The sequence below is a fragment of the Macaca mulatta genome, chromosome 10, assembly GCF_049350105.2.
Source record: "Macaca mulatta isolate MMU2019108-1 chromosome 10, T2T-MMU8v2.0, whole genome shotgun sequence".
Classification (NCBI taxonomy): domain Eukaryota; kingdom Metazoa; phylum Chordata; class Mammalia; order Primates; family Cercopithecidae; genus Macaca; species Macaca mulatta.
The window spans coordinates 89,513,015-89,538,269 of NC_133415.1; the positions used below are offsets into that span (position 1 = coordinate 89,513,015).

The 25,255-nt window shown below is 44.5% G+C and overlaps 1 protein-coding gene across 8 annotated transcripts in view; it reads right to left on the reverse strand.

The window, feature by feature from the left end:
* Nucleotides 1–984: 984 nt before the first annotated feature.
* Nucleotides 985–25,255, reverse strand: part of NDRG3 (NDRG family member 3) — a 92,856-nt gene continuing 68,585 nt past the window's right edge. For 4 of the 8 annotated variants that reach the window (XM_015149054.3, XM_015149052.3, XM_077951754.1 and 1 more), the window contains 8 exons: nucleotides 22,421–22,477; nucleotides 16,724–16,827; nucleotides 15,682–15,747; nucleotides 15,508–15,559; nucleotides 10,493–10,540; nucleotides 5,740–5,775; nucleotides 5,601–5,652; nucleotides 985–2,922 (listed from right to left, as the gene is read on the reverse strand). In XM_015149054.3, the coding sequence (XP_015004540.1) occupies nucleotides 2,741–2,922; nucleotides 5,601–5,652; nucleotides 5,740–5,775; nucleotides 10,493–10,540; nucleotides 15,508–15,559; nucleotides 15,682–15,747; nucleotides 16,724–16,827; nucleotides 22,421–22,477 (597 nt within the window). In that variant the 3' untranslated portion in view covers nucleotides 985–2,740. Of the gene's footprint in view, nucleotides 2,923–4,035; nucleotides 4,075–5,600; nucleotides 5,653–5,739; nucleotides 5,803–10,492; nucleotides 10,541–15,488; nucleotides 15,560–15,681; nucleotides 15,748–16,723; nucleotides 16,828–22,420; nucleotides 22,478–25,255 lie in introns of all 8 variants that reach the window. The other 4 variants (XM_077951755.1, XM_077951753.1, XM_077951758.1 and 1 more) reach the window with 2 other exon arrangements.

Sequence of the window (25,255 nt, forward strand, 5' to 3'; positions counted from 1 at the left end):
CCTCCCAGGTTCAAGTGATTCTCCTGTCTCAGCCTCCCGAGTAGATGGGATTACAGGCACATGCCACCATGCTCGGCTAATTTTTTTTTTTTTGTACTTTTAGTAGAGATGGGGTTTCATCATATTGGTCAGGCTGGTCTTGAACTCCTGAACTCCGGTGATCCACCCGCCTCGGCCTCCCAAAGTGCTGGGATTACAGGTGTGAGCCACCACACCTGGCTTTTTTTTTTTTTTTTTGAGACACAGTCTCGCTCTGTAGCCCAGGCTAGAGTGCAGTGGTGTGATCTTAGCTCACGGCAACCTCCAGCTCCTGGGTTCAAGTGATTCTCCTGCCTCAGCCTTCCAAGTAGCTGGGATTACAGGCACGCACCACCATGTCTGGCTAATTTTTGTATTTTTAGTAGAAACAGGGCTTCACCATGTTGGCCTGGCTGGTCTTTAACTCCTGTCCTCAGGTGATCCGCCCACCTCAGCCTCCCAGAGTGCTGGGATTACAGGTGTGAGCCGCTGCACCCGGTCTGAAATTATTCTTGATGGGTACAAATATAGCTATTTCTGGAGAAACACAGGCTGGTCTCTTAGAGGAACCCAGACAAGTGGTTGCAGATTATTAAATGAGAAGTGAGACTCAGCAATCCCACACAGGTGGTAGAGCTGTGACGTGGACCACCTTCTCAAGACCTCAGCTTCTCCATCACAAACAATACTGTCAGGCTTCTCACGATTTTTGGCTTCAGGGAAATATAGACACATCAGATAGAATTCTGCATAATTCCCTAGGATTTGATCCTGGCTGGACTTACTGGCTGTATGACCTTGGGCGAATGATTTATCATCAGGCTTCATTTCCTCCTATAAATGGACAGTGTCGCTTGGTGGATAAGCAATCACATGTGAAAATGCCAACACAGAACCAGCATACAGCAACTCGTCCCACCCTGAACCCCAGTGAATGGCTTGAAAGAAATACCACCAGCAATCAGGTAACAATGAGACATATACAGCTTTATTTAATAATCTGTAAAAAGTCATACTCTGGCAGAGTGATGCATTCCTTATCTCAGCAGAAAGCAAACAGTGTGTCTGAAAAGCCCCTTCCCAAGATTTGGAACTGTGTAACCCTGAGCTTACATCTCAACGTTCCCAAGAGCTGGGCTCTTGCTATGTGGCAGTTGGTCTCCACAGTTCTCTCACCCTCCAGCAATACTCTCTGTCTTGCTGTGACTTCCTCACTTAACAGTAGACAGGAGGCTGAAAACAACTTTACCTGGACAGGGCTGCCCCTACAGAGTGGCCCTTTCTCTCCTACAAAAGGGAGTTCATAGGATTAACAATCTTTCTGATGGCTGGGCAAAATGACTCATGCCTATAATCCCAGCACTTTGGGAGGCTGAGGCGGGCAGATCACCTGAGGTGAGGAGTTCCAGACCAGCCTGGCCAACATGGTGATATTCCATCTCTACTAAAAATACGTAACTTAGCTGGGCATGGTGGCAGGTGCCTGTAGTCCTAGCTACTCGGGAGGCTGAGGCAGGAGAATCGCTTGAACCCAGGGGGCAGAGGGTGAGCCAAATTTGCGCCATTGCACTCCAGCCTGGGTGACAGAACGAGACTCTGTCTCCAAAAAAAAAAAAAAAAAAAGATTCTGAGAAATGGGTTCTGTATCAATTTAATTTGGCTTCCATTACATCTACTGAAATCAAGGCCATACTTATTAAACATGATACTATGTTAATGGTTGTTCCTCTCTCCCCACCCATTTCTCCACCATCTACATGCTTTTTAGGCCATACCTCTCCCCTCTCTGGTAACTGAGGAATGGAGACACTCTCCGTCATAGACCTAAGAGGCACTTCTTGTGGATATGTGGATGTCCAGTATCAGATACTGCAGCGACAGCAGTTTTGCTCTTCAGAGCAGAGGCCTGGCATTTTGTTTCCACCTTCCTGTGCTAAGAGAGTCCAGTAATTAAGCCACATTCACTCCTTGGAAAAAACTCTATGTTGTATCGGAACCTCACCGATGGTTCATGGGCTTCCAGCAGAATATATTCCTCCCTTTTATTTATAGAAGAGTATACAGAAATTCATTTGGACAGAAGGAGTCTCTCTATGTAATAGGCACCCTTCTACTATTGCTCACAATCAATCAATGGTCCAGATACCAATTATGATTTTCCACATTCCTCAGAGCTGCTCTCTCCTGAAATCACTCTGCAAATTTTGTTGACCAATTTGCAAACAAAAGAGAACGCAGTGGCCTACCCAACCTAGAAATCTATTCTGCCTAATTCCCTTAAAAACACCATTGAGAATGCAAAATAAGTCCCTTTTTTGTTTTTTTGCAGAAGCACTACAAGAAAGCGTGTCTAAAACCACAGAACTATGCACACACAAACAGAGACACGTGCTCGCACACACACAGAGTTGGGATCAAAGAATCTTATCCGATACATAGTTGGGGGAGCACGGGAAAAAGCTGGCAAGAGAGGATATGGAGAGATCTGATCAGCTAAAGATGTTGGAATGTTACAGTATGGCATGGAAGTGGTTCTTGGGCTATACAAAAAAGGGGGTGGGCAGGCAGAGAGAATGATAAATCCAGGCTACTAGAGAGAGGTTCAGTGGCCATGCATGAGTTAAAGATAGTAGAGGCCAGTTTACATGGATGAAATGTTATATTATGGAGTGGTCATTTGAAGAAGGATGGACTTGCAATGGTCCAGGGGAGGAGCATCTGCTTAGCAGGACACCTCCATGGTCTGGTGTCTGTCCAGGACATCAGGGGACTCACAGGATTCTTGAGTTCCATCTGACTGATTGCTGGTGACAGACCGGCTGAAGGGACTTTCTCCAGAGCCGAGGCTACTCGAGGTTGAGTGGGTTCGTGATCGGGCGAGCCGAGTCATGCTGGCAGATGGTACTGTAACAGAGAACCAAGGGGACTAGAAGATGAAGCCCTAGTTAAGCCCAGCTAACCTAGGAGTCTCACCAAAGGCTTTATGTTTAGCTTTTCCGACTCATTTACAATGACACCCAGGACAAGATATAGCCATCCCCATTTGGTATTATTTGCTCTAGGTGAGTGGTGTTATGTGAGGCCACTTTAATCCTTTAGATCTGGTTGGAATCTCAGCTGATTGTAGTCACCACAGAACAAGGGGAAACCCTAAGTCCAGAGTATGGCCTCTTAGCTATGCCCACAGCATTCAGACAGTGACAGAATGGAGGCTTTGGGAACCCAAACAGGTAACCAAAACCTACAGTGCATGCAAGACTAAACCAAAAGAAAAGAAAGACAAACACACAAGTATGAAGGTGTTTCACAAACACAGTGCAAGCCCGATACAACGAGACTACCATCCGTGTCCACAGGCTACCTTGCTACCAGGGAGGAGATGTGTAGGACGGTGCAGGTGAAGGGCAGGGCAGGTTGGCTTGGAGCTGACCTCGACACAGGGATGAGGTACAGGTTGCCAGGGATGGAGGAGCTCTGGGGGTAGGTGTTAAATTCAGACTCCTGTTCTGCCACTGCTTGACTCTAAGGTCCTTCCAGCTTGGCTGGGACTGGGCCTTACCTGGCATATAGCCTCCCTGCCTATCCTCCTGGGCAGCAGCCACTGTATTTCAATGCTGTATTTCAATGCTGGGGTCAGAAGGTGCTATCATCTGCAGAGTTCTCTGGGCACAGGCTCTGACCCTCCTATTTAGAGCCAAGGCTGTCCTTGGATTCCTATGTCTGGAGGTTAATTCAAGGATTAGTAGGTGGCAGTGGAAGATGTGCCCTGCCTATCAAGTTTCAGCTGCTGCTATGACCCTGGATTTAGGATGACAAGAGGAGGCCTGCCCCTTACAACCAGATCCTTTCTTCCTCCTGGGAGACCAGGGCTGGACCTGTAGGCTAAACCTCTTGGGGCGTACTGAGCCACGTTCTATCGGGCTCTCACTGCACAGGAAGACCGCGGACATGCTGCAGGCAGCCAGTGCAGCCAGGAGAGACTGGAAGGCGGGGCGGGGCCAGCACAGAGGAAGGTACCTGACTCAGTGCTCAGGTGACTGAGCTGCACATACGGGACTGGAAGCAGGATGGACACAGGAAAAGGCAAGTTAGTGATCCGAGAGTGCCAAGTGGCAACCTCAGCTGCCTGGTAGACATGACAGAATACTCTAAGCCAGGGATAAAGTTTTATTTTAAGCTCCCAGAGAGGAGGTGAGGCTGAGAGATACTTCAATAACATCTCAAATGTTACTTTCCCCAACTAGACAAAGGCAATTGTTTTCCCCTCGCCTATAAACAGTCATCTTGCTTTGGATCAGAAGTGGGCTGGAAGATCAGCTATTTCATAGGAAAAGGATAAAAATGGGATAGGAGAGGGGCTCCTGCTCCTCCCAGTGAGCCACAAGGCTGTGGGTGTGGGCTCGGTTGGTAGCAGCTCACAGGCAAGGATGACACAGCCACTTAAGACAAGACATACATGGTCTGCCTGGCAGGTACAGGGCTGCACCCAGGGCCCAGCTGCCCAGAGCAGCTGACCAGGCAGCTCTCCAATGACCATTATCCACACTAATACCAAAGACAGGAGAAAAATCACCCTACTGGGTAAGGAGCTCTGTACCTGGGTGAAAGAGTTTTTCTTAAAACTCCAAGAAAGGAGCAAGTGTAGATAATTCTGTGACCATGAGAAAGCTCAGGGGTCTTACAACACAAAAGACCAAGACAATGGCATATGGTATGGACACACCCTTGGACTTGCTCTAAAACACTCTCCAAGTTCATCTCCTGGAGTGGAGGAGACTTTCCCAAGTATACTGCCCTTTTCTCCTATGTCTCCGTTTCATTTCTCTTGGTCAGGAGTTATTAACCAGCTGAGTTTAAATGCAAATCATAATTTCAGATTCACACCTAGGACAGCCTAAGCTGCAGGGGTTCAAAATTGGGCTTTGGAGTCAGACTGCCAGGGTTTGAATCATGGCTCTGCAGCTGAATTTTTACCCTTGGCAATGTGCTTAGTCTCTCTGAGCCTCAGTTTCTTCTTCTATAAAATGGCACTAATAACAGAATGACCTCTTAGATTAAGAATATATAGGCTGGGTGTGGTGGCTCACGCCTGTAATCCCAGCACTTTGGGAAGCCGAGGCAGGCAGATCACGAGGTCAAGAGATCAAGACCATCCTGGCCAACATGGTGAAACTCTGTCTCTCCTAAAATTACAAAAATTAGCTGGGCATGGTGGCATGTGCCTGTCGTCTCAGCTACTTGGGAGGCTGAGGCAGGAGAATCGCTTGAACCCAGGAGGCAGAGGCTGCAGTGAGCCGAGATCACACCACTGCACTCCAGCCTGGCGAGAGTGACACTCCGTCTCAAAAAAAAAAAAAACAAAACAGAAAACAAAAGAATATATAGTGCCTGAAAAAAGTAAGTGCTGAGTGTTAGCTTCTCATAAATATGGACAAATCAATGTTCCATAACCATTTCAGTTTCTACTTGCTTAAGGCTAGCTGCCACAGAGGTTATATCTCAGGAATTGTGGGCTCCCAGATGTGAAACTGGACCCCAACAATCCTAAATTGTTGCTAGATAGAAAGTTGTATACTACTCACTGTAGCCCATTCCCTGCAAAAAGTACTTGAAGGCCTCGGTGAGCTTCCCAGGCTGGGGGGATAAAACAAGAGGGCATTAATCTTCGCACAGACAGAGAGGCAGAATTAAATGGGTGTTTAAAAAAAAAAATTTCCTTACCTGAACTACCTGGGGCAGTCCCCCACAGTCTGCCATCTAGAAAAGGAAAAATAGGCAAGTCAGCTGGGACTTACCCTTAAGAGAATTGCTCTGAACACCCCAAGTCCTTTCAAACAGAACAAGATCGAATTCTAGGTTTTAATGTTTAACTGCAAGTTTACCTACATACAAACATTTATAACCTTGGATGAAAATCTGATATCATTATTACATACTTATTCCTCAATAAGACTGAAGCCCTGACTTTCAGGCCCATGGTGGGAATTTTCTGTTGAGGTGATAGTGAAGTTAACCACTATTCTCAACCATGAAAAGCACCTGAAGAATGTTCCCTTCAGAGCCCTCGAACAGTGTGACCCTAACTTCTCTGTGCATCGTGCTTTCCAAGTCCCATTTCAACTCTACATTATCTTTCCTCCATGAGTAAGGACACTCAGCCATCAAGAGCTGATACTGATTCAGCCAGCTCGCTCAGTCAGTTACTTTCCTCTAATAGCTGGGTTTGGTAATGCTGCTTTTCACTTCATAAACATTTACAGCTGGTTATTCTCATGCGTGCAAGGATTTCTAGGATATGGCTTCGTTAGTGTGTGCTGGAATTACTTGAAGGACTTGTTAAAACTCAGATTCTTGGATTCCTGTCCCAGAGATTCTGATTTGATAGGTTTGGGGTATGGTTCACGATCATGCATTTCTGGCCAGGCGCGGTGGCTCACATCTGTAATCCCAGCACTTTGGGAGGCCGAGGCGGGGGGATCACCTGAGGTCAGGAGTTCCAGACCAGACTGGCCAACATGGTAAAACTCCATCTCTACTAAAAACACAAAAATTGGCTGGGCGCGGTGGCTCACACCTGTAATCCCAGCACTTTGGGAGGCCGAGGCGGGTGGATCACGAGGTCAGGAGATCGAGACCATCCTGGCTAACACAGTGAAACCCCGTCTCTACTAAAAATACAAAAAATTAGCCGGGTGTGGTGGCAGGCACCTGTGGTCCCAGCTACTCGGGAGGCTGAGGCAGGAGAATGGCATGAACCCTGGAGGGGGAGCTTGCAGTGAGCCGAGAGGGCGCCATTGCACTCTAGCCTGGGTGACAGAGCGAGACTCTGTCTCAAACAAACAAACAAACAAACAAAAAATTAGCCAGGCATGGTGGCACACACCTGTAGTCTCAGCTACTCTAGAGGCTGACACAGAAGAATTGCTTGAACTCAGGAGGCGGAGGTTGCAGTGAGCCAAAATCATGCCACTGCACTCCAACCTGGGCAACAGAGAGTCCATCTCCAAAAAAAAAGGAACTTACAGTTCTAATAAGCTCCCAGGTGATTTGAATCTACTATCTACAGTAAAGCATTTTTAGGGCATGCTGGCCCTAGGCCTGCTCTTTCTTCTAGCTGTTACGCACTCTGGGCTCAGATGATATCCTATTCAGGCTGACTGGCTTTTTTCAAAAAGGAACATGAACCCCATGGTTTCAATTCACTGGCATCAAAACTTATTATGAGGAGGGACTACAACTAAGGAGAATGCCACAGAAGACATAGAAGTTTGAGATTAACAAGGGAGAGGCCGCTGAAAATTCTAAGCATAAGATTATAAACAAACATTTAATCTAACAAATATACAAAAAACCAAACCAGCACAGGCTGTATTTTCATGAAGTTTAGGAGCTGAAACCTGATTGGAATATAGAACAGTTCCCATATGCAGAGAGAATACTGGAAGAAACTATTTCCAAGATGGGTACCTATCAAATGGTTTGAGAATCAGTTCGATCTGCCATAGGAGTTATCCACTCTATTCTATGGTGTTATAGATGGGCATTTTTGCCCAAAAATAACTATGTCTATGGTTATTGTAGGGTTTAGTTTTCTGCGTTTGAATATTGATTCAAACCTGAAGTGAGAAACTAGTTTCAAACTACAAACTTAAAAAAAATTTTTTTTTTTTGAGATAAAGTCTCACTCTTGTTGCCCAGGCTGGAGTGCAATAGCACAATCTCAGCTCACTGCAACCTCTGCCTCCCAGGTTCAAGTGATTCTCCTGCCTCAGTCTCCAGAGTACCTGGGATTACAGGCGCCCGGCATCATGCCTGACTAATTTTTGTATTTTTAGTAGAGATGAGGTTTCATCATGTTGGGCAGGCTGGTCTTGAACACCTGGCCTCAGCCTCCCAAAGTGTTGGGATTACAGGCATGAGCCACCATGCCCAGCCCCTCCCCCAAATTTTTAGACCAGCCCATCAATTGCCTGGAGGGCAGAACATTTTGAATGTGGTCACCTCAGAGCATTAACCTCACATTAGATTTCTAGGAACTACAGGCTGTTTCTGGTAACAGCACTTCCCTTTCAAACACACTTCAAAGAGAAAAGGAAGATGGCAGAGGTCTTTCAGACTGAAAATGTAGCAGTAAGCAACATATGATCAGCACTGAAATCTACAGTAGTCCAAGTACAAACTAGAAGGTCAGCTACCTAAACACTTTAGTAGAGGCTCTAGGAAAAGCTAGGTTGAAACAATAACAGGTAGAAATTCTTGCCTCCTATATACTCAAAAGTGGGAGACACTTGATACTATCTCTAGATATTTAGCATAAGAGTTGGTCTGTATTTGTCCTAAGAGAAAGAAAATGCATACACTCTCATCATGAGAATTGTTACTGAAAGCTTCCTTACCAATACAGCAGCAGGGCTTTGCATATAAAGAATTTACATCCATTATGTTAATTCTCACAACATTAAATAATGTTGACAAAGTTTTTTTTTTTTTTTTTTTGAGACGGAGTCTCGCTGTGTTGCCCAGGCTGGAGTGCAGTGGCCAGATCTCAGCTCACTGCAAGCTCCGCCTCCCAGGTTTACGCCATTCTCCTGCCTCAGCTTCCGGAGTAGCTGGGACTACAGGTGCCTGCCACCTCGCCTGGCTAGTTTTTTTTGTATTTTTTAGTAGAGATGGGGTTTCACCATGTTAGCCAGGATGGTCTCGATCTCCTGACCTCGTGATCCGCCCCTCTTGGCCTCCCAAAGTGCTGGGATTACAGGCTTGAGCCACCGCACCCGGCCTTTTTTTTTTTTTTTTTTGAAACAGGGTTTCGGCCGGGCGTGGTGGCTCAAGCCTGTAATCCCAGCACTTTGGGAGGCCGAGGCAGGTGGATCACGAGGTCAGGAGATCGAGACTATCCTGGCTAACATGGTGAAACCCCGTCTCTACTAAAAATACAAAAAACTAGCCGGGCGTGGTGGCGGGCGCCTGTAGTCTCAGCTACTTGGGAGGCTGAGGCCGGAGAATGGCGTGAACCCGGGAGGCGGAGCTTGCAGTGAGCCGAGATCACGCCACTGCACTCCAGCCTGGGAGACACAGCGAGACTCCGTCTCAAAAAAAAAAAAAAAAAAAAAAAAGAAACAGGGTTTCACTCTGTCACCTAGGCTGGAGCGCAGCGTCAGGAGCACAAATCCTCAAATTCCTGGGCTCAAGGAATCCTCGTGCCTCAGCTTCCTGAGTAGCTGGGGCCACAGATGCACACCACCAAGCCCAGCTAATTTTCTTACTGTTTTTGTAGAGACAGAGTCTCACTATGTTGCCGAGACTGCTCTCAAACTCCTGGCCTCCCACCTCTGCCTTCCAAAGCGCTGAGATTATAGGTGTGAGCCACTGCGCCCAGCCAAAGTTTTTAGTTACATGGGAAAGGCTATGTCATAAAGTTGAGGAAAACATACAGGGTTGTAAATACTCTCTGACAGGGTATCACTCTGTCACCCAGGCTGGTCTCAAACTCCTGGACTCAAGCGATCCACCCACCTCAGCATCCCAAAGTGTTGGGATTATAGGCATGAGCCACCGTGCCCAGCCCCTCTTTAATTTTAATGACGTAAAAATGTATAGGAAAAAGACAGCAATATTTTACCAGAGGTTTGGGTGGTAGGATTACGAATAATTTAAATTTATTTTATTCCATATCCTTTCCTCTTTTTTGCAATGTTTTACAATGAGAACATATTCAGGAAAAAAGCTTTATTTTATTTTATTTGTTTATTTATTTTTGAGATGGAGTCTCGCTCTGTCGCCCAGGCTAGAGTGCAGTGGTGTGATCTCGGCTCACTGCAACCTCTGCCTCCCGGGTTCAAGCGATTCTCCTGCCTCAGCCTCCCAGGTAGCTGGGACTACAGGTGTGTGCCACCATGCCCGGTTAATTTTTGTATTTTTAGTAGAGACGGGGTTTCACCATATTGGCTAGGCTGGTCTCAAACTCCTGACCTCATGATCCACCTGCCTCAGCCTCCCAAAGTGCTGAGATTACAGGTATGAGCCACTGCACCTGGCCAAAAGCATAATTTCAAAAAGAGAATGAAGGCTGGGCGTGGTGGCTCACACCTGTAATCCCAGCACTTTGGGAGGCCAAGGTGGATGGATCACAAGGTCAGGAGACTGAGACCATCCTGGCTAACATGGTGAAACCTCGTCTCTACTGAAAATACGAAAAATTAGCTGGGGGTGGTGGTGGGCGCCTGTATTCCCAGCTACTCAGGAGGCTGATGCAGGAGAATCGCTTGAACCCGGGAGGTGGAGGTTGCAGTGAGCCGAGATCGAGCCACTGCACTTCAGCCTGGGTGACAGAGCAGGAGTCTGTCTCAAAAAAAAAAAAGAAGAGAATGAGATAACCAAAGAGAGGGAAGCTTTGCTTCTTTCTGGGCAATTATTCCAATGATTAATCTGAAGCATATATAAGGGTTGGAAGTGAGGAAAGAAGACACATTACCTTTAGCAAAGTTGTATTTACAGGGTTCAGGCGGGAATTGCATTCGACCTAAAATTTAAAAAAAAGGAGAAAATAATTTTATGAGTTGCTAGGAAAAAAAATGAAATAGCTCGGCATGAGAATGATCTTGCAAGATCAACAGCTCAGTTTGCAGAAGGCTGAACCAGCCAAAGAGATTACCAAAATACATAATGGGAGATATATTTATATGATATACTTTGATATTTCTGAGCAGATCTAAAAATTTAACTTATCTAATTTTCTGAATCAGTTATGTGTCTTTAAAAAACTATAAGCTGAATCTAAGTCTTCCTACTGACTAGCTATATAACATGAAAGTAGGTTACCTTACTTCTTTGAAAAATGGACTGGACCGTGGGTCCTCTCCTGCTGGAATCTCTTTAATGGCTTCTGAGCACAACTGGTTCTAATGGCTAAGCTCTGGGCACCTCCCTTGCCTTACTTTTCACCTCTTTCCTTAGTGGGTTTGCCATTCTTTATATCCTCACTCTTTTCCATCTCAAGGTCTTTGGCTATCCAGTCCAAAGTTGAACTCTTCTCATTTTTCTCTCATGGAGTCATTTAATTAAGAATCGTGGCCCTGTGCATTCACATGTCTGATATCCTGCACCCTTGTGTTCATGAAGGCAGAGATCTCAAAGAAAATGTTCTGGGGAGACAATATCTCGGTTCCGCATTGTTTTACAGCTATTTTGATCAACTGGATCTCTCCGTTTATATGTTTGCTAAGAAAATACATGTAAAACCTGTGCTTAGAATCTGGATCCAGCAGGGTGAAATATGTAATACAAAGCAAAATGAAACCACTGCAAATGCTTCGCAACTGAGCTGAGTGAACACAGAAAGAAGTGGGATTTCTACAGGTAGATAAAGGGAAAGGGTGAGTGCTTGAGGGCTTCCAGAATTAAGGCGAAAGCATAAGCAAAGCCCCAGGGGTGGGAACAGAATAGCTACCGAGGCAAGTGTGAGGTGAGATAGACTGAAGGTGAGGCTGGGGCACAGGCTGGAGCTGACTGTGGAAGGCAGGATGCCACAGAAGGTGTCTGAAGTGACAGGATTTGAGTTGTTTTAGGAGAGCAGTGGCCTACATGATAGACTGCAGTAGCAGCAAGCAGTGGTTAAAATTACCTAAGCAAGACCCAGTAATCCAGATGAACTTTTACTCTGGGGATTGCGGGTGGGGGGTATACAAAACTCTTCTAAAATCAGGGAAAATATAAAAGTCAGGATCACCAAATCGGAGTTTTGATTTGCTCTATACAAAGGACAATGCAGACAGTGACAAACGAATGTACCCGTTCACTACAGAATGTGCATTAACTCTAAAACGTAGAATTTAAAAACTGGATCCCTAACTGCTAGGTACAGTGCTTAGAATATAGTAGATAGACTATAAATATTTTCTGGAAGAATGAACTCTCAAATCTGGATTTAATATAATCAATCATGCTTTCCTTGGTTCACTACTTTGCAATTTCTACATTATATAAGAAGTCTTGATACCTAGTAGACCAACCACAATCACTGTGGGTTTTTGTTGTTGTTGTTGTTGTTTTGTTTTGTTTTCTTTGAGATAGAGTCTTGTTCTCTCACCCAGGCTGGGGTGCAGTGGCACGATCTCAGCTCCCTGAAACCTCCGCCTCCTGGGTTCAAGCAATTCTCCCACCAAGGAGCTGGGATTACAGGTGTGTGCCATCACGCTCAGCTCGTTTTTGTATTTTTAGTAGAGACAGGGTTTTGCCATGTTGGCCAGGCTGGTCTTGAACTCCTGACCTAAGGTGATCTGCCCATCTCGGCCTCCCAAAGTGCTGGGATTACAGGCATGAGCCACAACCACTGTTTTTTGACATCTACTCTCTCCCCGGCTGCCTGAATGCACTCAGTCTTACTCATTTTCATGTTCTTCATAGCAGAGTAAATAGGAAATGCTCAAAATATGATGTTGAATGAATAAGTAAGCAAGAATAGTTACTGACAATGACTAGAATTTGTAGAGTTTCTTTTTGCTCTTCAATGCATGGATATTCCTCTTAATCCCTACACACTTGTGGGATAAAATGCTCTGGCAGAGGAACTAGGTTTGACTGCGTATGAAAGAGCATCTACTTGTGGTATAGACAGGGCTGCAGAATTCTCATAAACACTGAAGGTGTGGAAATCAGAAAGAGGAAGAGCCCTTATCTATATGGCCAAATTAATACAGTCTTGAAAAATAACTGCAGAGGTTGCTTTAAGTCCACACAATTTTAAAAAGGCAAATAACTAGATATAAGATGAACAGAAATATTTAGCATTATAAGGAAATTCTGATTAAGGATATTTTCTAAAAATATTTTCCTGTATTAAGTATATATGTTCATTTTAAAATGTTTTTGATAGTTTAGAAGCATGTATCTCCACCTTTTTAGCCAGCAAACAGTGACCTTTATAAAGTTCCTTCTTGATAAATTGGGGTCACCTCTATAACCTTTTTACCTCTGGGGAATGTTTTTTGAGGAAGGGGAACTGAGCGTTATTGGCCTCTATGGGAAGTCATGCCATGTATTTCACACCAGACACGGAGTGTTTTACAGGACAGTTCAGGGAGATGCAAATGTATCCTTTCACATCTGCATGTTCTCACCCTACAAACATTTCCCCACTCTACAAACCTTCTCAACTATGTCTACACCTCTGATTATTTGTTAGACTTCCTTTCCAAAAAGCTTTACTCCATAATGTTTTGCTCTATTTAGGGCAAAGAAATCAAGTAATTTCACAGAGATATTTAGTTAAGTTATATATGCTGTAGGAAACACATAATAAGACATATGAAAAACTATCAACTTCATTTGTAATCAAATAAATGCAAATTAAAACAGTGAGATACTATTTTTAACCTATCGAATTAACTACTAATAAAAAAAAGATTCGATGCTAGACAGTGTGCAGTGAAACAGGCATGCTTATACAGTGCTGGTGGCAATATACTGGTATATTCTTTCTGGAAAGGAACCTGGCAAAATGTATGAAAGACTTTGTAAAGATTTATAATTTTGGACACATTAATCCCACTTCTGGAAATCCATCCCAAGGAAATAATAAAAGATTCAAAGATTTTCTAAGGATGTCCAACAGTATCATTATTTTTATTTTTATTTATTTTTTTGAGACAGAGTGTCTCTCTGTCTCACCCAGGCTGGAGTGCAGTGGTGCGATCTTGGCTCACTGCAGCCTCTGACTCCCAGGTTTGAGCGATTCTCCTGTCTCAGCCTCCCAAGTAGCTGGGAATACAGGGGCATGCCACCACACCCAGCTAATTTTTTGTATTTTTAGTAAAGACGGGGTTTCACCATGTTGCCCAGGCTGGTCTTGAACTCCTGACCTCAGGTGATCCACCCACCTCGGCCTCCCAAAGTGCTGGGACTATAGGCGTGAGCCACCGCACCTGGCCAACAGTAACATTAATAGTGCAAAATTGGAATTAATCAACATGAGAACAAAGTTAAATAATGGTAAATCTACAGACATACTGATTCTGTAATGGAAAAATGCTATCAATAGTATTAAGTCAGGCCCCCAAATCTTGTATATTTAATATAATCAGGTCTACGTAAGGCAAAAAATAATACTCTGTCTTTAGGTAATAGGATCATGATTTTCCCCTCATCCTTCTATTTTTAAATTTTTTTCATATTTTCTACAATGAGCATATATCATTTTTATCCATGTGCTATGTCCTTCAGAAGGAGGCAGAGGTGGCCTTCCAGCCTGCTGGATTTATGGTGGTAATCTATTCCAGATTAAAGGCTGAGGCTGTCAGAAATCTGACAATAAGTAAACGGTGTTTAGTTGTACTACTTGCCACAAAGTGAACTACACAACACAAAGCAATCAAGAAAAAAACTGACCCCGTCTAATGAAATCTAATGATGAATTAATTTTCCAAAATGTATGACAAAGAGCAAACCCTGATATGTGCAATCAGAAAGAACAAAAACTAGTATTTACTGACTGTTTCTAGTGTGTCAGCAGTGTGCTACATACTTTTTTTTTTTTTTTTTTTTGAGACGGAGTCTCGCTCTGTCTCCCAGGCTGGAGTGCAGTGGCCGGATCTCAGCTCACTGCAAGCTCCGCCTCCCGGGTTCACGCCATTCTCCTGCCTCAGCCTCCCGAGTATCCGGGACTATAGGCGCCCGCCACCGTGCCCGGCTAGTTTTTTGTATTTTTTAGTAGAGACGGGGTTTCACCATGTTAGCCAGGATGGTCTCGATCTCCTGACCTCGTGATCCGCCCGCCTCGGCCTCCCAAAGTGCAGGGATTACAGGCTTGAGCCACCGCGCCCGGCCCATACTTTTTTTTTTGAGACAGGGTCTCACTCTGTCACCCAGGCTGGAGTGCAGTGGCGCAATCATGGCTCACTGCAGCCTTGACCTCCTGAGCTCAAGCAAACCTCCTACCTCAGCCTCCAGAGTAGCTGGGACTACAGGCTGTCACCATGCCAGCTAATTTTTTTTTTATTTTATTTTTTGAGATGGAGTCTCGCTCTGTTGCCCAGGCTGGAGTGCAGTGGCACGATCTTGGCTCACTGCAAGCTCTGCCTCCTGGGTTCACACCATTCTCCTGCCTTAGCCTCCCGAGTAGCTGGGACTATAGGTGCCCGCCACCATGCCCGGCTAATTTTTTGTATTTTTAGTAGAGATGGGGTTTCACCGTGTTAACCAGGGTGGTCTCGATCTCCTGACCTCATGATCTGCCCACCTTGGCCTCCCAAAGTGCTGGGATTAGAGGCGTGAGCCACTGCGCCCGGCCACGCCAGCTAATTCTTTTAAAAAAATTGTAGAGTTAGGGTCCCACTGTGTTGCCCAGGCTAATCTCAAACTCTTGGGCTCAAGTGATCTTCCTGCCTCAGCCTCCCAAAGTGTTGGGAATACAGGCGTGAGCCACTGCACCCGGCCTATACATCTTATTACATTTTGATCTCATTCATCTTCACAGCATGAGGACATACTTACCACAGCCTCAACTGCAGGCGAATTGTCCCCTACCACCAGTAAAGTAGAACACCTAGGTAGGCAAAGTAAGAGGTGTCACTCAGCAAATAGACACATAAATTCCACTGAACACCAAATTAGTCTATGAAAGGCAAAGATATTTGGCAAGTCAGCTGAGGAAACTGAAGAACTTACTTTAATGTTTTTGATTTGTTATCATTTTGGCCCAGTATGGGTCTTTCAATCTCCAGGTCTCTGCGTCTAGAAAAACAAAGCAGAAGCAATGCCCTTTTTGGGTAAAGTCATAGCAACTCAGGTTTTCTGGTCATAAACACCAAAATTTATCAAGGAAGGTGAAACTATCTTTTCTTCACACCTGAGAAGGGAAGAGGCCTGTGACTTGGTTCTTGAGTCGCCACTTCAGTGGCATCTGGTACGGAGCAGGAAGGAGGCTCCTGGCTTAACCCTGAAGGACTCTTTGGGATGTTACAAGGAGACAGCCTCAACACTCAACAGTAACACCACTGAAACTCTCAAGTCCTAAGTGTTTAATTAATTAATTTTTTTGAGACAGAGTCTCAGTCTGTCACCCAGGCTGGAGTGCAGTGGTGCGATCTCGGCTCACTGCAATCTCCGCCTCCCAGGTTCAAGTGACTCTCCTGCCTCAGCCTCCCAAGTAGGTGAGACTACAGGCGCCCACCACTATGCCTGGCTAATTTTTGTATTTTTGTAGAGATGGGGTTTCACTATGTTGGCCAGGCTGGTCTTGAACTCCTGACCTTGAGATCCGCCTGCCTCGGCCTCCCAAAGTGCTGGGATTATAGGCGTGAGCCACCGCGCCCGGCCCTAAGTGTTTACTTTACAGGAATAAATTCCTTAAGAGAATGACTTACATTTTGAGGAGGAGGGAGGGTGTTTTCCTTGTAACTGAGTTTAGCACAGGGCTTAATCTTTCTGATTTCAACTAAAAATAGGGAGGCTCTGTTATATAGAGGAAAGAGCTAGAGAGACAAGGTTCAAAATCTGGCTTCACTCCTTACTGGCTGTATAACTTTGGTTAAGTTACAGCTGATCCATTTCCTCAATCTTTGTCCATGTTTCTAGAAAGCCAGAAAGGGCTCACATTTTCACCTCAGAGAAGCTCGTCCCAACATTAGATACAGTCCTCTCTCCTTCTCCCACCCTCCTCTTTTTAGAGCTGTTTACATTTAAGTGAAGAAATGGGAAAAAACTATACCCATTGTAGGAATTCAAGAAGAGCTGCAGGTTGTCTTGGTTGATGTCTTGGGCAATATGCATTCTGTAGGTTTGGATCAGGTCCAGGTTGGCCTGTAACTCTTCCTAGAACAATTTAAAGAAGACATGGGCAAGCTTTTGAGCTCCAGAATAAGTCCATCTTGTTTGGTTTGCATTTTCATTACCACGAGTCAAATCGTGCAGCTCATGATGGGAACTGGGGCAGAGCCTGGGGACTACTGATGTGCTCGTAGGCTGAATGGCTGATGATTTGCATCAGACTGGTTCAGTGCCATATTCTGTGTCAGATGAGGGCAGCAAAGGATTCAAGTACTAGTTGTGGAACTTAGGTCACCTCATCACTCTGAACCCTGATTTCTTTGTGTGTTTTTTTAATGTTCTGCCATTCTTCACAAAAACGGAGATACTATAAAATGAAGACAATAACCAGCTATCTGACAAGGCTGTTTTAAAGATTAAGTAAGAAAAGTTATAGAAACATATAAACCACAAAGTGTAAAACAAATGGAGCGTAACATTTCTTTTCTTTTTTTATGAGACAGAGTCTTGCTCAGTTACCCAGGCTGAGCAATGGTGCAGTCTCAGCTCACTGCAACCTCCACTTCCCGGGTTCAAGCGATTCTCCTGCCTCAGCCTCCTGAGTAGCTGGGATGAGGGTCATGCACCACCATGCTCAGCTAATTTTTTTGTATTTTTAGTAGAGACAGGGTCTCACCATGTTGGCCACACTGGTCTTGAACTCTTCACCTCAAGTGATGTGCTGCACCTGGCTGCATTTCTTCTAATAACCATAAATCTGTGCAATTAACTTATCTATATCTTCAATGATATAATCAGCATATTACCTATCTATATGTACCACCATTTAATATTATACACTGTATAATTATATATTCCATTGCGTTTATGACACTTTATTGATTTAGTAATTCATTATTTATTTTAATCTTTTAAATTTTATTTCAGAGATGGGGACTCACTATGCTGCTCAGGCTGGAGTGCAGTGGCGATTCACAGGCACTATCATAAGGTACTGCAGCTTGGAACTCCTGGGCTCAAGCGATCCTCCTGCTTCAGCCTCCTGGGGAGCTGAGACAACAGGCACACTCAACTGTGCCTGGCTCATTTATTTTAATCTTATTACCAATACTTTTGAAGGTATAAAATACGAGAGAAACAAAATGGTCTATACAGTGAAAAGTCTCCCTCTCCACCACCCACTGTTTAATGGTCACTCTGTTGCTGGCCTTCTCAGATGTCATCAGAGCTAGTTGCCAGATTCTTGAGTACATAAGCATACATGTAAATACGTGTGTGCATACACACATACATCATTAAGCAGTTTTAAGCAGAAAGGAAAATTCTTGCATTGGAGGAAAGAAATAATATCAGGGATAATTAAGAAATCTGTTAATCCAGGGCAATGTGTAAAGTTCACCGGTGACCAAGCCTTGTTAGAGAAATAGAGATATGGAAAAACTTTCTTCACATTTTCACTACCATGTGGATGAAATGAACCCAGAATACAGTGGGAAACTGACAAGAGTCTACCTGAAACTGAAGGGTACGTGAATCACTACTAGAAAACTTTATGAGAGCCCCAGTCTCATTCTAAAGATATTATAAGAAAAGTTAATACCAAATGATAGGCCAGGTGTGGTGGCTCATGCCTGTAATCCCAGCACTTTAGGAGGCTGAGGCAGGAGGATCTCTTGAGGCCAGGAGTTTGAGACCAGCGTGGGTTAACGTAGCGAGACCCCCATCTCTACAAAAAATTTTAAAACTAGCTTAGTGTGGTGGTACATGCCTGTAATACTAGCTACTCAGGAGGCTGAAGGAGAAGGATGGCTTGAGCCTAGGAGGTCGAGGCTGTAGCAAACTAAGATGGCACCACTGCACTCCAGCCCGGACAACAGAGCAAGACCCTGTCTCAACAAACAAACAAATAAACAGACTCCCATGTTTTTAAAAACACAAATTATAGTCCTCTAGACATTGTTCTACACTTGCTTTCCCTTGTAAAGTATGGTAAAGATCATTCCTTATCCGGATATATAGAGCTATCTCATTTATTTACACTACCTGTCTTCCCACATCCTTGCTAGTACAAATGTATTTTTAATTTATTTCTCTTATTGGTGAATTGAACATTATTCATGTTTAAAAACCATGTTTGTTTCCATTTCAAAGTAATACAAGCATTAACTTGCTTACATGTTTTAAAATTTATTTTTAGGCCGGGCGCAGTGGCTCAAGCCTGTAATCCCAGCACTTTGGGAGGCCAAGACGGGCGGATCACGAGGTCAGGAGATCGAGACCATTCTGGCTAACACGGTGAAACCCCGTCTCTACTAAAAAATACAAAAAACTAGCTGGGCGAGGTGGCGGGCGCCTGTAGTCCCAGCTACACGGGAGGCTGAGGCAGGAGAACCGCGTAAACCTGGGAGGCGGAGCTTGCAGTGAGCTGAGATCCGGCCACTGCATTCCAGCCCGGGCGACAGAGCATGACTCCGTCTCAAAAAAAATAAATAAAATAAAATAAAATAAAATTTATTTTTAATTTTTATTATCTTTTTGACTGGTCAAGAGTAGTAGTGAGAAAGGGGAAAGAGTAGAACAGGGAATTCAATCTGTAACTAACTGTGAACAATCAATTCAGATAATTCCCTACCTTCAGACCAGCCTGGATGCTTAAATTTTAATGAACTCTTCAGTCTTACGAAAATAAGACTTATGAAAATCCACTGTGACCTCATATGTTTTAAATTAAACATATATATGTTTAATTTATATATATGTTTTAAATTAAAAAAAATATATTATATATATATTTCTCTCTCTCTTTCTCTCTCTCTCTATATATAAAACTCTCTATATATAGTGAGGATGTTCTTGCTTTTTGGAAATTATTATTATTATTATTTTTTGAGACGGAGTCTCGCTCTGTCACCCAGGCTGGAGTGCAGTGGCCGGATCTCAGCTCACTGCAAGCTCCGCCTCCCGGGTTCACACCATTCTCCTGCCTCAGCCTCCCGAGTAGCTGGGACTACAGGCGCCGCCACCTCGCCCGGCTAGTTTTTTGTAGTTTTTAGTAGAGACGGGGTTTCACCGCGTTAGCCAGAATGGTCTCGATCTCCTGACCTCGTGATCCGCCCGTCTCGGCCTCCCAAAGTGCTGGGATTACAGGCTTGAGCCACCACGCCCGGCCTGGAAATTATTAAATACTGGCCTTAGCTTTCCCCTCAGAGGCCTATATGAAGTAGCATTTCTTTTTGCTATGTTGCCCAGGCCGGTCTCGAACTCTGGGCTCAAGTGATCCTCCCATCACAGCCTCCCAAGTAGCTGGGACCACAGGCATGTGTTACTAAGCCCGGCTGATTTTTGAAAAATTTTTTTTTTTTGAGACAGAGTTTTGCTCTTGTTGCCCATGCTGGACTGCAATGGCACGATCTTGGCTCAATGCAACCTTTGCCTCCTGGGTTCAAGCAATTCTCCTGCCTCAGCCTCCTGAGTAGCTGGGATTACAGGCATGTACCACCACACTGGGCTAATTTTTTGTTTGTTTGTTTTTCCCGAGATGGAGTCTTGCTCTGTCGCCCAGAGCTGGGGTGTAGTGGTGCAATCTCGGCTCACTGCAACCTCTGCCTCCTGGGTTCAAGCAATTCTCCTGCCTCAGCCTTCCGAGTAGCTGGTACTACAGGCGTGTGCCACCACACCTGGCTAATTTTTTTGTATTTTTAGTAGAGGTAGGGTTTCACCATGTTGGCCAGGCTGGTCTTGAACTCCTGACCTTGTGATCCACCTGCCTGGGCCTCCCAAAGTGCTGGGATTACAGGTGTGAACCACCGTGCCCAGCCTAATTTTGTATTTTTAGTAGAGGCAGGGTTTCTCCATGTTGGTCAGGCTGAACTCAAACTCCTGACCTCAGGTGATCCACCTGCCTTGGCCTCCCAAAATGCTGGGATTAGAGGTGTGAGCCATGGCACCCAGCCAATTTTTGAATTTTTATAAAGACAGGGTCCCACTATGGGGCACCTGCCTCAGCCTCCCAGGTAGCTGGCACTATAGGCATATGCCACCACGCCCTGCTAATTTTTGTATTTTTAGTAGAGACAGAGTTTCACCATGTTGGCCAGGCTGGTCTCAAACACCTGACCTCAAGTGATCTGCCCACCTCGGCCTCCCAAAGTGCTGGATTACAGATGTGGAGCCACTGCGCCCGACCCCTAATTTGTAGTATATTAATACAATGAACTGCTGCTACACAGTAATAAAAAAGAATGAACTACTGACACATGGAATGACATGGATGAATCTCAAGATAGTATGTTGAGCAAAAGAAGCTAGACTCAGAGAAGTAAACACTCTGTTATTCCATTTATATGAAGTTTAAGAACAGTCAAAATTAATCTATGGAGGTAACAGAAGAGTGAAAACGTTGTTTGGAGTGGGGAATTATTGAGCGGGAAAGGATAATGAGTAAACCTTTGTGGGGTGATGAAAATGTTTTATTTGTGTTCTGGGTGGTAGTTACAAGAAACTATACATCAGTAAATGGTCACTGAGATGCACTTAGGATGTGTGCATTACACTATGTATAAGAATTACCTCAATTAAAGAGAGGGCAAGATGGAGGCAAAGCCCAAAGGAGTCAGCTGGAAGAATTAAAGTGGTTGCCACTAAAAAGCAGAATATGGGGTAGGTGACAGATGCTTTGTAATAAGCCCTGTAGAACTTCTCTACTCTAAAATATATGTGAATTTCTAACTTTGATAAAAATATGATGAAATAAAAGACTATGGACTTCGGACTTAGCCTGACCTGGATTGAAATGTCAGCTCCACACTTACCATCTGGACAGTGGTGGCAAGTTATGTGGCCTCTCTGGTCTTTGGTTTCCCTATCTTAAAATCAGACTAATAGAACCATGTAAAAAGCAACTTGGTTTGCACATCTAAAGTACTTATAAATAATCAGTACTCAGAAAGGAAAAAAACTAGCAGTTTTCTTCCCATCTGCCATTTTCCTTCAGATAGTATTTTAAATTAAGCAGATTACAATTGAGCACCCATGCTCGTCTCCTCATTCCAGACACCTCACAGCTCTCTGACCTCACTGCTCATTTACTCCATCACTCCTTTGTCAGTCACCCAACTCACTTTTCCCTTTGAAGGGTCCCCCTCACCTACCAGTTAAGCTCCCTCCCCTACCCGGCAATTATGTACACGATAACTGCCACTTTCTGTGAAGACTTCGGTTTCCTCACCAGTTGAAAAACACGGGGCTTGAACAAGATAATCTCTAAGCTTCTTTCAGCACTATTATTTCACAGTTTTCCCCCCTGAAATTTCTATTTTTGTGAAGCCTTTCCCAGACCTCCTAATGGCTCTAAAGATGTCTGGGGAGGCACGTGATGTCAAACATTAACAGATGGCATGCTACTTACAGGAACAGGTAGCAGGAGATGCTATCTTCTCTCATAGCTCCACATGTCAACAGTCATGTGGCAATGAGTTAAAGATTCACCTTTGCAGGGCCACATGCCTTTCAGACTACATCGGAACTGTTATTTACTAGGGTCAGGTGAATTCTAAGGTAACCCTTCTTTCCTGAGGTAAAATAAGAATTTGCATGCAAACCAATAAACACAGCTCTTCTGGGTGGAACAGGTACTTACCGGCCCAAAGTGATGAGCCAAAATAATGTCCACAACATTGGTTGTCAGGCCAGAGAGCTGAAAAGATAAAAACTCTGTGTTAAGAACGTAAGCATATGCAAAAATTTATCAAGCTACCCAATTAAAATGAATGCACTTTATTATGTATGTTATCTCTTAAAAAACAAATGGGCCGGGCGCGGTGGCTCACGCCTGTAATCCCAGCACTTTGGGAGGCCGAGGCGGGCGGATCACAAGGTCAGGAGATCGAGACCACGGTGAAACCCCGTCTCTACTAAAAAAATACAAAAAATTAGCCGGGTGCGGTGGCGGGCGCCTATAGTCCCAGCTACTCGGGAGGCTGAGGCAGGAGAATGGCCTGAACCCAGGAGACGGAGCTTGCAGTGAGCCGAGATCGTGCCACTGCACTCCAGCCTGGGGGACAGAGCGAGACTCTGTCTCAAAAAAAAAAAAAAAAAAAACAAACAAAAAAAAAACAAATGAAAAACCCTTGGCTGGGCACGGTGGCTCACACCTGTAATCCCAGCACTTTGGGAGGCTAAGATGGGCAGACCATGGTCAGGAGATCGAGACCATCCTGGCTAACATGGTGAAACCCCATCTCTACTAAAAATACAAAAAAGTTAGCTGGGCATGGTGGCAGGTGCCTGTAGTTCCAGCTACTTTGGAGGCTGAAGCAGGAGAACGGCGTGAACCCGGGAGGCGGAGCTTGCAGTGAGCCGAGATTGTGCCACTGCACTCCAGCCTGGGCAACAGAGTGAGACTCCATCTCAAAAAAAAGAGAAAAACCCCACAATTCATTGTTATACATTTTCATGGTTTCAAAGAAACACAGAGATGAGAAACAAATCAGAAAAAACTGTCTCCTTTCCAGGGTGATAATAAAGCCTGCTGTGAAACAGGGGACTGGAAGAGACACTGAACATTCCTTCTTTGAAACCCTAAGACCTAGACCTCATGGCTGTTTGATATTTTATTCCTGTCTGTATTTCCGTATTCACACTGGACTTATGGTTGATAAGGACTAACAATCACTCCCATGACTTCCAAGAGACAAAAACAATTTTTTTCTCTTTCTTCCCGTTTTTGCTATCTTCATTTCAGGAAGTAGGAGGAAATGAGTTGTTTACAGAATGTTCTTGAGTTTTAAACATTTTTCTCCTAATTTTTCCCATTTCAAAATGATGCATCTCACAGTCTAATAAATGCAGCAATCTGTGTAAATCCACATACTGTAGTCTATTTTCAGAAAAATTTCCAACTCAAATTATGTTGCTGATTCCTGTTAAGCCTTCTTCCTTGGTTTTATGCTGAACTCGTACTGCTGATCAGGGGTGAAGTACTGAATTGGGGGTAGGCATGGAGAAGAGGCGCTGAGGGAGACAGACATGGCTATGCCTGGAGTAGGATCATATAGTCCCAGAAAGAAGTCCCGAAATCTTTGTATAGGTTATCAGTGATGCACAGGTTATGAACTAGAAAATCAGGCCGGGTGTGGTGGCTCACACCTGTAATCCCAGCACTTTGGGAGGCCAAGGCCAGCAGATCACCTGAGGTTAGGAGTTTGAGACCAGGCTGACCAACATGGTGAAAGCCCGTCTCTACTAAAAATATACAAATTAGTCAGGCATGGTGGCACGCGCCTGTAGTCCCAGCTACTCGGAAGGCTAAGGCAGGAGAATCACTTGAACCCAGGAGGTGGAGGTTGCAGCAAGCTGAGATTGTGCCACTGCACTCCAGCCTGGGCAACAGAGCAAGACTCCGTCTCAAAAAAAAAAAAAAAAAATTGTACCCACATAGTAAGAATTAGGACAGTTTGGTTGATTGACTGACAGGGTCTTGCTCTGTCACCCAGGCTGGAGTGCAGTGGCGCCATCATAGCTCACTGCAGCCTTGACCTCCCAGGCTCAAGTGTCTTCTGGCCTCAGCCACCAAGTAGCTGGGACTACAGGTGTGCACCACCACACCAGGCTAATTTTTAAATTTTTTATAGAGACAAGGTCTCACTATGTTGCCCAGGGTAGTCTTGAACTCCTGAGCTCAAGCAATCCTCCTGCCTCACCCTCCCAAAGTGCTGGGATTAGCAGTGTGAAACACTGCACCCAGCCAGAACAAATTTTAAATAAGCCAGGCTGTGAGAAGGAATTTCCACAGCATCTGGCAATAGCACTGTTAATGTGTTTCAGCTAAGAAATACCTCATTTCTCAAAAATGTAAACATAGGAAGAAACAGATATTTAGACTGCAGTTTTCTGGTGACTAGAATATTTTAACAGTTTTAATAAAAATATGCTTATCACAGAAAATTACGAAAAAACAATACAAAAGACATCATTTGTTTGTTTTCTTTTCTTTTTTTTTTTGAGACCGGGTCTTGTTCTCTTGTTCTGTCACCCAGCCTGGAGTGAAATGGCGCAATCCAGGCTCACTGCAACCTTCACCTCCCAGGTTCAAGTGGCTCTCCAACCTCAGCTCCCGAGTAGCTGGGACCACAGGTGTGTGCCAGCACACCTGGCTACGTTTCTGTATTTTTAGTAGAGATGGGCTTCACCATGTTGGCCAGGTGGCCAGGCTGGTCTTGAACTCCTGACCTCAAGTGATCCGCCCACTTTAATGAATGCTTTAAAGCATTAAAACAATGCTTTAATGAATATTCTGGGTCTGCAACTCCCTTACTAGCAATGTAATTTTAAGTAAATAATTTCTCTGTAGGATAGTAATAGTACCAATGGATTGTCCTGAGGATGAAAAGGTTAAGTATATCTAAAATATTTGGTTGGGCGCGGGGGCTCACGCCTGTAATCCCAGCACTTTGGGAGGCTGAGATGGGCAGAT